At 35.6% G+C, this 14119-nt stretch overlaps 1 protein-coding gene across 1 annotated transcript; it reads left to right on the top strand.

Moving 5' to 3' along the window:
- The first annotated feature begins 3494 nt into the window (after window positions 1-3494).
- On the top strand, window positions 3495-12461 carry LOC129136459 (tripartite motif-containing protein 49D-like). Its single transcript, XM_063784382.1, has 7 exons — window positions 3495-3693; window positions 6267-6681; window positions 6967-7062; window positions 8790-9020; window positions 9721-9743; window positions 10606-10703; window positions 11797-12461. Exons 2-6 carry the CDS (start codon window positions 6271-6273, stop codon window positions 10700-10702), a joined length of 858 nt encoding a protein of 285 aa, XP_063640452.1. The 5' UTR covers window positions 3495-3693; window positions 6267-6270; the 3' UTR covers window position 10703; window positions 11797-12461.
- The last annotated feature ends 1658 nt before the right edge of the window (window positions 12462-14119 follow it).

Raw genomic sequence — 14119 nt, 5'->3', positions numbered from 1 at the left:
AAGAAAAGTTTCTAACTTTGGAAATTCTACACAATGTACATGTAACAAAGTTCAGTCTTTCACATTATTAAAAAAAATAAAAAAACCTCAGCGTTGGCCATTAGGATGCCAAGACATATCCAGTGAATGCTCAATTATAAAGCATCTAGCCTGGCTCACTTTGAAAACTTTTCTTCTAAAATTGTCTTCCTGGGGCCTTTAATACATGACTCTAATTTATAGTTCTAGAAACTATTGAGTTTAGAGAAAGTAAATTCCAATCCATCCTTTCTAAAAAAACTTAAGTAGGCTTAGGACTTTCTTCCTAAAATGTATGAACATTGTTGTTCAAGCGTGTCATCGCATCACATTGAGAGGTGGACACAGGAAAGGAGTTTGAGAAAAGCCTAGGCAACATTGCGAAAACTCGTCTGTCCAAAAAAATAAAAATTAGCGGAGCATGGTGGGGTGAACCTGTAGTCCCTGGTACTGGGGAAGCTGAGGTGGGAAGATTGCTATAGCCAGGGGGGTTGACACTGCAGCTAGACAGGATCCAGGGACTGCACTCCAGCCTGGGTGACAAAGCCAGACTCTGTCTCAAAAAAAAAGAATATAAAATATCTCACTAATATTTGTAATGTTTATTATGTTGAAAACATTTTGGATATATTGGGTTATAATGTTTTATTAAAATTAACTTCAATTGTTTCTAATTGTTTCAAATATCATTAGAAAAATGCATTCCCTCCCCTCTCTGTTATAGTTTCTCTGAAAATACATGCATTAAAGAAAAACGAAGAAAGTATGTTTAATTAAATAATATTCAAAATACAAAACAAAAAAACTTTTGAAATGTATTTAAGACAATGTTTACAAAACAATGTATATCATTAAATGCATCTGTTATTAACAAAGAAAGGTCTGTCGCAAACAGCCAGAAAATTAAAGCAAATTCCCATTAAAAAACTAAAAAAAAATTAGAGAAATTGCAGAAAATTGATTAAAAAGCATGCAAAAGATACATCAACAAATTCAAAAGTAGGCTCTTTAAATAGATAAATTAAATTAGTAAATTCCCAATGAGATTCATTTAAACAATGGAGAGGGGGAGTTCAAATCAAGAATAAACAGGCAAACTCATAGGTCATCCAGATATCAATAAGCCAGTATGAATATTTTAGGAACAATTTATACCTATACATTTGACAATTTTGATGACATGAGAAAATTTCTTGAAAAACACAGCTGACTAAAACAGACGGAAGAGAACATAGAAAAATGAAAGATATGATTTGGATTCTTAAAATTCCGTGTATTATTTAAAAAACAAAACTCACAAAGAAAACTCCAGTGATCTCTTTCAGCGAAATTTTCAAAGCATTTTAGAAAGAAATAACACACTTTTAGGCAAATTCTTCTAGAGAACAAAGAAAAAGCAACACTTTCTAACTTATAACTTTGTTTTCCTTTCATTTTTTTCTTTCCTTTATTTAGACAAGTTCTCCCTCTGTCACTCAGACCAAAGTGCAGTGCATGATCATAGCTCATTGCAGCCTCAAACACCTAGGCTCAAGTGATCCTCCTGCCTGGTCCTCCTGATTAGCTGGAACTGCATGTGCTTGCTTCCAGGCCTGGGTAAAAACATTTATTTTTAGAGACAGGTGTCACCCTATGTTGCCTGGGGAAACCTGGAATTCCTAGAGTCAAGTGACCCTTTTACCCAGCTGTCCAACTAGCTGGAATTACAGACAGGAGTCACCAAACTCTATTCAAAATTAGTTTTCTGTATGTACTTTGTTAAAGATAATTATACACATAATTATTGTTTAAATAATTATTTATGACATTGTATCATATTTTAATATAAATATACATGCTGTACATCTTCTACATGTCCATACATATATACTGATGTAAAGTATCTAATTTAAAATTATTCACCATGGCGTAAAATCAAAAAAACACATTTTATTTTTGCATAAATTCACCATTGAAAATAGTCATAAAATAGGGAAGACAACAAAAAAATTAGACAAGTAAATTCACCAACTGTTGTATATAGAATCATAGTACTTAAAATACAATTAAGTGCCTAGGTGCACTTTTTTATGAGAGCTCCATAGATGGGTTAGTTATTTCATTTAATATTTTAGAGTTGTACATATTCAGATAAATAATGACTGGAGACTTATTTAGCAATGATATATTTTAAAACTAGACTGACACTTCACTGGCTTCCCATAATTTCTAGATAGCAAACTCATCTTTTCCATGTTCTGATGCCTGTACCTGCCTCTGCAGCCTCATCTCCCATCAGACCACTCTCATTCTTGTCACTCTAGCTCCAATGGCCTGGAGCTCAACTGTACCAGGCTTCCTCCATCCAGGAAGCTTTTGCATCTGCTGCTGTCACTGCAAAGAAAGTTTCTCTCTATCTCTCTTTGCCAAGTTAATGTATTCCTATTCCTCAAATCTCAATGCTTTCATATCTTCATAAAAGCCTTGTGTAAGCTTGCATTCAGCACCTCCCTCCTACTACCGACCCTCAAAACATGTACTGCTCATTTATTGAGCTTATAGTTCTAATTGTATATTTACTTGTGTGATTCTTTAATTATGATACATCTCATTCACTAGTCTGAATGTTCTAGCAGGACTGAAATTGTCTATGATAGTTTAATATAATTTATTTCTAATACCTAGTTTATTGTCATTAGTATATGCTTGTTGAAGAATAAATAAAAAATCTTTCATGGAAATATAGATGATACATTTCAGTTTAAAATAATAAAGCAATTGTTTTTAATTGTGAGGGCATTGTTTGTGAAACAAAACATTACTTAATGAAATAATTGTTTCAGTTGTAATGTCTGTGAACAACCTATGTCAGGTTAAGATTCTTGCATCTCACTCCAAAATCCTCTACCTTCTGTTGGGCTATAATCCCCTAGGCATGATTGTCTGTACTTTATAAATCCGATCACTCCATGTTACACCCTTCCCCAATGTTACACCCTTCTGTGTAACCTAATCTTCCATTTCCACTTCTTTCTCCAGACAGTAGCCACAGAGCCATACCCTGACTCTACGAAAAGTTTTAAAAAACATTAGCCAAGTGGGATGGTGTGAGCCTGTAGTCCTAGCTACTTGGGAGGCTGAAGCAAGAGGATCCCCTGAGCCTTGGAATTCAAGGCTGCAGTGAGCTATGATTGTACCACTGCACTCCACAAGGAGAGAGTTTCTCTAGAATAAATAAATGTGCCCTTAGAGGAATGACTGCATCTTGGATGAAACTCAATAAACAGTATAAAATGTATCTTAGTTAATTTCTAGTGTATATCTAATCTCATAGGATTTATGTTACATATGATTCACTTCAGTCACGGTTTTTTGGAATGAAGGAGTGATGATAATTTAATCAGTGGTGCAAAGGTGTGTTCTAAATACTGCATAAACCTAATCGTCTTATTCTCTACCTTTCTCAATACTCCACCCTCTTAAAGAGGTGGGTGTGGCCTTCACAGATTCTTATAAAAGGACATAGAAGAGACAAGCTCAGTTTTCTCCAAAGGAGAAGGAGCACACTTAGAGGGAGCTGTATTTTGGTGACCTCTAAAAGTCAGTACTGCGGTGAATGAGCTCCAAACCTTGAGGAGTACTTAACAGAATTATTTCTGGAAGAATCACTGTGGGAACCATTCAAAGAACCCAGCGGTGAGTAAAACTTATACTGATAAAATTATATCTTCTTTCCTTTACAAAATAATAAATTAGAGTGTTAAAAATATCTCATTATCTTAAATCTACACAATGATACCATTGTAATTCATATTCTTACTATAGATTTTATGAATTATAAGGATACTAATTGTTGTTATTTTGCATTTTCTATCATTCTTCAATATAGTTTTCAAAAAATGGAAATATCTAGTGTTTGCTGCAACAGATATGTATGCAAAATGAATATATGGAGTTGATATTAATACCTATATGTGCACATAAGTGTGTGTAAATATATGTGTAATGAGTGCATTAATATTAAACAATTGAATTGAGAAGACATTAATGAATGTTAATTCATTCATTCAGCTTTTAGACATAACTTTAAATTAGCAAGGTAATGATGAGAGATGCAAAACAGTGAAACTGAAAAAAATGAGAAAGCTCCCTAAAACATCCTAGTTTGGAAATCAAAACACAATTTTTTGACCAAATAAATTTATAAGATATAATTTGATACGTGATGGTGGTTGCCATCTCACTTGAGTCTTAATTTTATTAAACTATGAAAAGTTCCTTAAAATGACTTAGATGACCTCTGGAGACTATTTACTATTCTAAGATTTTTCATTTCTTTCACTAAAATTCAGCAGTGTTATCAAATACGGGAGGGTAAAGAAAAGGACTTAAAATTGCCAAAGACCATAGTTTATATATTAGTCAGAGCTCTCCAGGCAGACAGAATGATAGGGTGTATATGTATACATGTAGAGATACATTCATGAGCCATTTCAGTCAACCACAAACCATACATGGTGGTCACATAAGATTATAATACCAGTATGTTAACTGTACCATTTCTGTATTTAAATATGTTTACATACTAAATAATTACCACTGTGTTACAATTGCCTACAGTATACACTACAGAACATGCTGTACAGTTTTGTAGCCTAGGAGCAACAGGCTGTACTGTATACCATAGGTGCGTAGCAGGCTATACCATCTAGGTTTGTGTAAGTATAGTCTATAATGTCGAAACAATAAAACCGCCTGGCTGGGCACAGTGGCTCACGCCTCTAATCCCAGCACTTTGGGAGGCTGTGGCAGGCACATCACTTGAGACCAGGTGTTCGAGTCCAGCCTGGGCAATATGGTGAAACTTCGTCTCTACTAAAAAAAGGAAAAAAAATGAAAAAATTTACCAGGTGTAGTGAGGTGTTCTGGTAATCCCAGGTACTCAGGAGGCTAAGGCAGGAGACTCACTTTGACCCTGGAGGCAGAGGTTGCAGTGAGCCGAGACTGCACCACTGCACTCCAGCATGGATGATAGAGTGAGACTCCATCTCAAAAAGTAAATAAATAAAACCTCCTTACACATTTCTCAGAACATATATCTGTCATCAAGCTACACATGACTCTACCTGAGAGGGAATTCATCAGGAAAATTTGTTTGCTTGATTATAGAGTCTGAGCAGTTCTAATATAGGCTGTCTTTAAGCTGATGTCCTGAGGATACCGGTATCTTGACTGAGCTCAAGGCTGAAAGCCTCAGAACCAGCTTCAGGAGAAAAAAAGAGGAAATTGCCTTTTCTCTGGCTTTTTCCTTTTATCTGAGCTACCAGCTGATTGAATGGCGCCCACTCACATTGAGGGATGATGGTCCCACTCAGCTCACCAACTCACATGTCTCTCTCCTCTGGAAACACCTTCACAGACTCACCCAGAAACAATGCTGCACCAGTTCCCTAGGTATTGGTTAATCCAGTCACACTGGTATCTAAAATTCGCCATCACACCATAGAGATGTAATTACACCTCTCTGAGTTTAACAAAAATCCTACTATATGTTAGTTTAGAGTTTGGGTATCCCTAGGAGAAGTTAATTTAATCCACGAGAAAATAAAAAGGCCCAATATCTTTAACTATGTTTTTCTCTTCTATTAAACCAAAATTGGTTTAATTGCTGTTTTTTTGGTTGGTTGATTGGTTTTTCTATTTTGTTTTGGTTTGGTTTTTTATTTTACTTTAATTTCATATTATTTTAAGTCCTAAGATAAATGTGCAGGACGTGCAGGCTTGTTACACAGGTAAACATGTGCCATGGTGGTTTGCTGTCCCACTGTTGTGTCTCTAAAAATATGCCATAGAACCCTCTAGCCATCTTCTCATATTTCCTTGGCCAAGGCAGTTTTTCCCAGTCTTTCATACTCAGCAGTTACATGAAAGAAGAATAGGAACAACTACAATTTATTCTAGGCCACTTAGAATCAAACCCAATTTCCAGATCAACATTCAGAAAACGGGAAATTGAATAGATTGGTATTGTGTTACAGACAGGAAATAAGAGTATAAAGGGTTGTGAGTCATCTAGTCAGTAATATCTACTATAAAGCCGAGAGACTCTCTCTGTGTGAGATTTTTATTTTTGTTACAGAATAAATAGTGTGCTGTGTTTTAATGAATACTGTCAAGAGAAGAAAATAGGGCTCTCAGGTATCTCCACATGTTCCGAAACTTTTCATCAACCCAGACCCCAAAAGGACATGTTGCTCTTTCTTCCTCAGAAACATGAATTCTGGAATCTCGCAAGACTTCCAGATGGAAATTACCTGCCCCATCTGCATGAATTACTTCATAGACCCGGTCACCATAGACTGTGGGCACAGCTTTTGCAGGCCCTGTTTCTACTTCAACTGGCAAGACATCCCAATTCTTACTCAGTGCTTTGAATGCATGAAGACAACATGGCAGAGAAACCTCAAAACTAACATTCATTTGAAGCAGATGGCTTTCCTTGCCAGAAAAGTCAGTCTCTGGCTATTCCTGAGCTCTGAGGAGCAAATGTGTGGCACTCACAGGGAGACAAAGAAGATGTTCTGTGAAGTGGACAAGAGCCTGCTCTGTTTGCTGTGCTCCAGCTCTCAGGAGCACCAGTATCACAGACATCGTCCCATTGAGTGGGCTGCTGAGGAACACCGGGTAAGTGATGCCTCTGAAGATCTATTTCTATAAATGACACATGAAATTCCTGTGGGTCTATTTTCTTGGAGATTGGGTAAAGCCAAATCTGAGTCCCTTTAAGCAGCTCACTTTTGAGCTTTCTTAGCTTCAAACCTCTGAGATTTGATGAAGAAGAAGGGAAATAGAAGAAATGCCATTTCCTAGGGACTTATTTGTCTCTCATTCTGTGCCCGCTCCCTATGAAATGGTCTGCATGTTACTTTATTGTTTTCACTGGTGCTTCAATTCATGGCTCTTTTGCAGGAGAAGCTTTTAAAGAAAATGCAGTCTTTATGGGAAAAAGCTTGTGAAAATCAGAGAAACCTGAATGTGGAAACCACCAGAATCAGCCACTGGAAGGTTAGTTCTGTACTACTCTACCTTCTACCTTCTCCAGGAACTTATGGTGGGCAAATGGGTGACTCTTAAAATAGGAACTTGTTATCAAACTCTAATGTTTCTGGGAGTCAATAAAAAAAAAAAGAAAACACTGAGAAAAAGTGACCTCATTTCTTATATAGAATAGTATGACTGTTAGATAGGATTTCTAAGAAAACTACTGAAGTCACCCAAAGCATGCTGGTTTGTTTTCATACAAACCTGTAGCTATACACCAACAGATACAAGAAACTGGGCCATCTCGCAGCATTCTATATGTGCTGGTTGGATAAATGCTGGGCACAAGATTCATTTGGCAGTCATGGAAAGCTCAAGTGAACCTTCTGAGCCTGGGTCAGCATTAATCTGAATGCTGGTGGACAAGTAGTATTTGGAATTGTATGGAAAATTTGAGGCAGAAAGAGTGACGGGAAATCTAGGGCAACCATGAAATTAAGAATCTCAACTAATTAACATTGAATACTACATAACATATGATGAGAAAAGTGGTGAGAAATATGGATTTGTGTCTTGAGGGAGACATGCAAACATGCTCAAAATATGGGAACTAGTATCTAAATATAAGGAAAACTCTGAGGACTTCAGAGAAATATTAAAAATGATTTTCTCTTTGTGGATGTATACTTTGAGGGTATGATAGCTAATATTAGTGTTTTGAAAAGTATTTCATAAGAACCTAGTCTATGTTGAATATTAAATTAGAAAATTTGCCAGTATAGAAGAAAGAAAGCATCTTTGTCCTCACAAATCGTACAATCCAAATGAGAGAGGCAAAAATGGTCAACATGCAAATGTGTGCAATACATGATGTGTTCGAGTGTGGTAGGTTCTTTGTTGGAGAATAATCAAGCAGGGAAGTAGAAAAGGACAATAGAGGCCAGAAACTGGAGATTAGTGTCTGATTTTTAAATAGGGTGGTCAGAAAAAAGACTCACTGAAAAATTCAATTTGAACGAAATTTTGAAGAGGAGAGGGAACACGAATGTGTGTATGTATATACATATATGTGGACCATGAATGTGTATATATGTATGTGTGTGTGTGTGTGTGTGTGTGTGTATAAAATTCTAGTTGGAGAGAACAGCATATGCAGTAATTTTGAGTTTGTGTATATTTGGAGGCCTGAGGAACCACAAAGAAGTCTATGTTTCAGAATGGGATAACTTAGAAAAAGAATGGAAGGAAATGAATTCAGAGAGACAAAGATGGCCAAATCATAAATGCAGCCTTATTAAGATAGGTTTTGCTGGGTGAAATGCATTTAGCTGGACATGCTAGTCTAAGCTCATTTCACATATAATGAGTTTAAGCAACTTGTTACGTATCTCAGAAATAGAAATAATTATTTCCTTTCTAGTAACTATAGCTCTATACTCCAACTCTTAAGCATGAACTGTTCTTACTTTTCCATAAATATTGGCTGGAATAGCAAAATTCAAATTGTATTTTTTTATTTTCAACTATCTTAGAAAACACATTATCTTGAATAAATTTAATGTAATTGGTCAGATACATCTATGTTGATTTTTATACAGAAAGAAAGGAAATGAACAAAATTTTGTGGATTCTAAGAACTAGCAAGACTGAGGTTTAAATTATTGAGTGTTCGAGTGACAAACAGAATCAGTGAGATTTAAGAGGACATGGATAAATACATTTCTCTTTTGACTAACCCATTATCACTGCAGGATTATGTGAATTTAAGGCTAGAAGCTATGAGAGCTGAGTATCAGAAGACGGCTGCATTTCACCATGAAGAAGAAAAACATAATTTGGCGATGCTGAAAAAGAAGGGGAAAGATATTTTTCATCAACTTCATTTAAGTAAAGCCAAAATGGCTCATAGGAGGGAGATTTTAAGAGGAATGTATGAGGAGCTGAAGGAAATGTGCCATAAACCAGATGTGGAGCTACTTCAGGTACAAACTCACAATGTGGTTTCAGGTTTTTGAATATTCACATGTGTAAGTATATTCCTCATGGCTGAAATCCATCTCCCTACCTTTATTTCCATGATGTGTTTCCAAAAACACATTCACATAACTAATGCTACTTTATTGGGAGAGTATAGCCCCGCCAAGGGATTCTACCAGGCCAATGGTCCCTCCTATTTTATCCACCAGCCACAAAACTTTGTGGAATGGTCAAGGTGACAGCCCCAATAACTATTCCCCATCTAAGTCAATAATATATTTTGGGCTGTTTAACATTTATAAAATAGTGAGTGATTCATTTACATTTAGGTTAATTTGAGGACATGGCAAGATCAGAAGTTTTGGGAATCTAGGCTCACATTAATATTATTTTGAGGTCCACTCATTTGGGTCATAGGTTCTGGGAAAGATGACTGAGTAGGTTATTTGAAGTTACCACAGAGCATAGACTCTCTGGGCCTCTTCTCCCTTCACTTCTGGAGAGAATGTCTTCAAGACTCAGACTTTACCAGGACATTAATTAATGACAAAATGACTAACTGGGATTTTCATTACAGAAGAAACAGAAAATGCTTTCCAGATGGTAGGGAAATAATATCTTTAGATACTGACTCCAAATTTCACACTGAACTTAGTGAAAGGTGCATCTTGTGAAATGTCCTACATATTTCTATTTTTTTTACAGGGTTTTGGAGACATATTACACAGGTGAGTGTTTACCTAAATTTTAGTATATATTCTTTCAGTTTCCATGAATATCAAAGCAGGCTCTACCAAAGTCATGGCATAAATGATTAAGATATTGATACTACCTTTCTTTTTTTGCATCTGCTTTCACTCTCACACCAGAAAAGACAAGAACACTAAATAAATAAATAAATAAATAAATAAATAGTGAAATAAAAAAATGTTTATTCCTGATTTTGTTTTATTGCTTAAAAGCCTGCATAGGTGAAAGATAAAGTTTTGTTTTGTGGATGGTGAGAAAGTCACCAGAGGAAGCAGGAGAGAAGTGGGAGAAGTATTTCAGCAGTGAAAAAGTTGATTTGTTGTTCATACCTACATACATATCAGTTAACAGTCCTGAAAAATAGGTTGAAAAAACTGTGGAGTATTAGAACTGTATAAGTCTCTAGGGAAGCTTGTTTCTAAAAGGCAGATCTAGCTGCCTAGAACAAGTTTCACATTCTTTATCTTGAAAAGGAAGCAGCAGATGCAGCAGTCTCCCCAGAACCCCGCTATTTCAGACAAAGATGTCAGGGGAGTCTGCCAAGAAGTGGAACTCAGAATTTCATTTCCAAATATGCTCAAGGCCATAAGGCTAAGGAACCTTACACATGTGGGGCAGAGAAAAAAGAAAGATCAGACTGAATTCTGACTCAGACTCTCCCACTATGCTTTAAAATTTGGAAACTGTAAATAGAAATTAATTCCAAAAAGGAAGTAATAATTTTTGAGTAATCAAATTTGTGGATTCAAAGGATTCTCATGGACTGTCTTTTAAATAGAAATAGTGGTTTTTATTTATTTTATGGCTGTAGATGTTGTAACTGCAAGTTGTTCCTTCCAGGAGCGAGTCCGTGCTGCTGCACATGCCCCAGCCTCTGAATCTAGAGCTCAGTGCAGGGCCCATCACTGGACTGAGGGACAAGCTCATCCAATTCTGAGGTAAGTCTCCACCCACAGGCAGCACTCCCACTATCTAAATATTATTATTGTTAGGACCAGATGGGTAATATTTCACCCTTTATCAAATATTTTACTTCTTTATAGACATAAGTGAACAATATAATCATGCAACCTTTTTGTATCTGTGTCTGTATAGTCAGATTTATAGCATTATGTTTGAAAGATAGTGAAAAACAAATACATTTTGGCATCATAGGTACTGAGTAATGTAATGGGAAAAAGGAGTAGTGTAGCAAATTTAAAAAAGGAGCAAATGGAACAATGCTCAGAATGAAGGTGAGTTATTTAATGTTAAATACAAAATTTTACAATTCCTTAGTGTATTCATTTGAACAGCTAAGAACTGTTCTTTTGGGATTATGGTTTACTGGGGATTGCTGAGGGTTTTTAATTTTTTAAGTGGATATGTATCATGTATTGCAAAAAAAATTAGTTAATGGGTAAACATAAAAAGAAGCAACCATTTTGTGAATACAAGTAAAATTACAAACAAAAAGAACTTCAGTTTAATTGCAATATGAAGAGCTACATGTTAAGTTTAAAATCCAGCTTCAGCCCCAAGCTAGCATAGAGGACCACAGAGAGACTGGTAAAAGATTTTACAGAAATCTGCTTTAAATTGTTACTTATGACATGTACTTACGGATTTTTATCCAGTCATCAAGAGCAGTTCTTGAGTAACTGAAAATCTTCACATTCTTTCCAAAATGATAGCACTAGTTTTTAAGAATAAGAAACATTTCTAAATAATGATCTTGATAATAGCATAGCATTTAGGGCATATAATGTGCAAATTTTGCTTTGAAAATTGGATTGAAAGAAGTTGGTCTTACATTTGGCTCTCAATAAGTAAGTTTTCAAAACATTTTTAATACCTGTGGTTAGTGTTTTGTTTGTCTTGTAGTTAATCATCTCTACGCTTTATTAGAAGTTACAAGCAAAAGTGTCCTTGTGACTTTACGTTTCCTGGTAAATTAACTTCTTGATAGAACAATTTTTGCTTATTGACACATGTCTATGCATGTTTTGTTTCTTTCTCTTTTATTTATTTATTTATTTATTTATTTTGCAGTGGATATTACTCTGCATCATAATGAAGCCAACAGTCATATCTTCCGATGTGGAGATTTGAGAAGCATGTGTATTGGATGTGACCGTCAAAATGCGCCCCATATCACTGCAACACCTACAAGTTTTCTTGCATGGGGTGCTCAGACTTTCACCTCCGGCAAATATTACTGGGAGGTCCATGTGGGGGACTCTTGGAATTGGGCTTTTGGTGTCTGTAATAAGTATTGGAAAGGGAAGAATCAGAATGACAATATATATGGAGAGGAGGGACTCTTTAGTCTTGGATGTGTCAAGAATGACATTCAGTGCAGTCTCTTTACCACCTCCCCACTTACACTGCAATATATCCCAAGAACTACCAGCCGCATAGGATTATTCCTGGATTGTGAAGCTAGAACTGTGAGCTTCGTTGATGATAATCAAAGGAGCCTTATATACACCATCCCTAATTGCTCCTTCTCACCTCCTCTCAGGCCTATCTTTCGGTGTATTCACCTCTGACCAGAGATAAATCAGAAATGTGTTCATCTGCTGTGAGAATCCCTTTATCCCAGAAAGCCGTTTTCCTTGTGCCTTATCAAACAGGACAAATAGGTTCTGTTTTATGTCTTGAATTGCCTCCTAATGTTATTAAAACTCATTTATTGTGTTACTATTAAAAATGGTAAAAACACTAAAAGTATATGTATTGGTTCTTTATTAATTTTTGAAAAATCATTATTCATGATCATGGCATAAAATATATTGTTTTTTTTTTCTTTATTTCTGACTGCCACTGAGTGAAATAATAGATGACAGACATGTCTGAATGGAGTTAAAATCAATGGAAGAGAGTCGGGATCTTTTGCTTCATGCAAAAGCTTGGAGTGAAGTCTTAATGATAGCTGGGAAATGTTTTTCTTTCTCTTTACCTAACTATATTGCGCTTATCCATCACATTTCATTTTACTAATCTATCCTTTGAGTTAATATTATTTGACCTTCCATGCTTGGCTTCATTTTGGAATTCTCACCACATAGATAAATAATCCTGCATTATTAGTGTGCTCTTCTACATTGAAATACACAAGGTGGTCAGAACAATGCTGGATTAATTGAATTTTTTAAAATAACTAAATATTGACTCCTACCTCAAAACACACACAATCATTTCCAAATAGATTCAAGTCCTGAAGGTAAGGGGAACATGACACAATATTCTCATAAGGATTTCTTAACCAGGACAAAAATTAACAATTAAAAAAATTAGTTGGTTTATATTAATGACGACTTCTGTGTTTCAAAAAACATGATACAAGAATTGAAATGCAAACAATTAGTGGAGAAAGATATTCACCCGAACATATATAAAATAAAATACAATACATGTGCATGATGAATACTTAAAATGTATTTTAAGTATTTTTCCAGATTCTTCCAGAGTGGCCTAGAATAAACTTGGATGGCAGAGTCAATGATGAGATTAGCTGTGGAAATGGGAAACCGTTTTTTGGAGGACAGTAATAATGCTGTGAACTTATGAAAACAACCAAGTATTCAGTAGCAACTAAAATGTGTCTCCATAAGATTATTTTACAGATGCGTATCTGAAATCTGAAATTTGGGAGAACATTCTACTAGTGTTCTCTAGTGAAAAAATACAGCTGGAAGGAAGAAGGGAGGGAAGATGAAGGAGAGAGAAATAGAATGCATTTGAGAGAAAATGCTATGTAGACTAAAATAGAATACTGCAGATACCATGACAAAGTGGTTAAGGTGTGTCTTATGGAGCAGAAATGGCAGAAAATACCACAGTAAAGAGATTTACAATTGGATTGTTAGTTCTGGCTTTTATCCTATCAATGTTGTGGCTTCTAAACACCTCAGTGCTCTCCTTTGATCCATGTGCTAATTAACAACCAACACTCTGCCCCCTCTCCCAGATTCTTTCATCGTTTTATACCTAATCTAATTCTAATCCAGCTGGTCATTGTAACACATGTAATCACCTAAGAATTTTAAAAATATTTTTGATGAGTAAATGAAAAATTAGCTAGGTTCAATGGCATAAACCTCTAGTCTTTTTTACTTTGAAAGCTGAAGTGGGAGGATTACTTGAGCCCTGGAATTCAAGGCTGTGGTGAGCTAAGATTGTGCCACTGCACTCCAGAGGGTGAAACTTTCTTTGGTATAAATAAATAAATGTGCACTTAGAGGAATGCTTGTGCCTTGGGAAGAAACTCAAGAAACAGTATTAATCAATTTTAGGTAATTTCTAGCATATGTTTACTCTGATAAGATTGATGATAGATATGCCTCATTCAGGCAGTGGTTTTTACAATGAT

Source organism: Pan troglodytes, chromosome 9 (assembly GCF_028858775.2).
Source record: "Pan troglodytes isolate AG18354 chromosome 9, NHGRI_mPanTro3-v2.0_pri, whole genome shotgun sequence".
Lineage (NCBI taxonomy): Eukaryota > Metazoa > Chordata > Mammalia > Primates > Hominidae > Pan > Pan troglodytes.
This window is presented reverse-complemented; position numbering and strand designations above follow the sequence as displayed.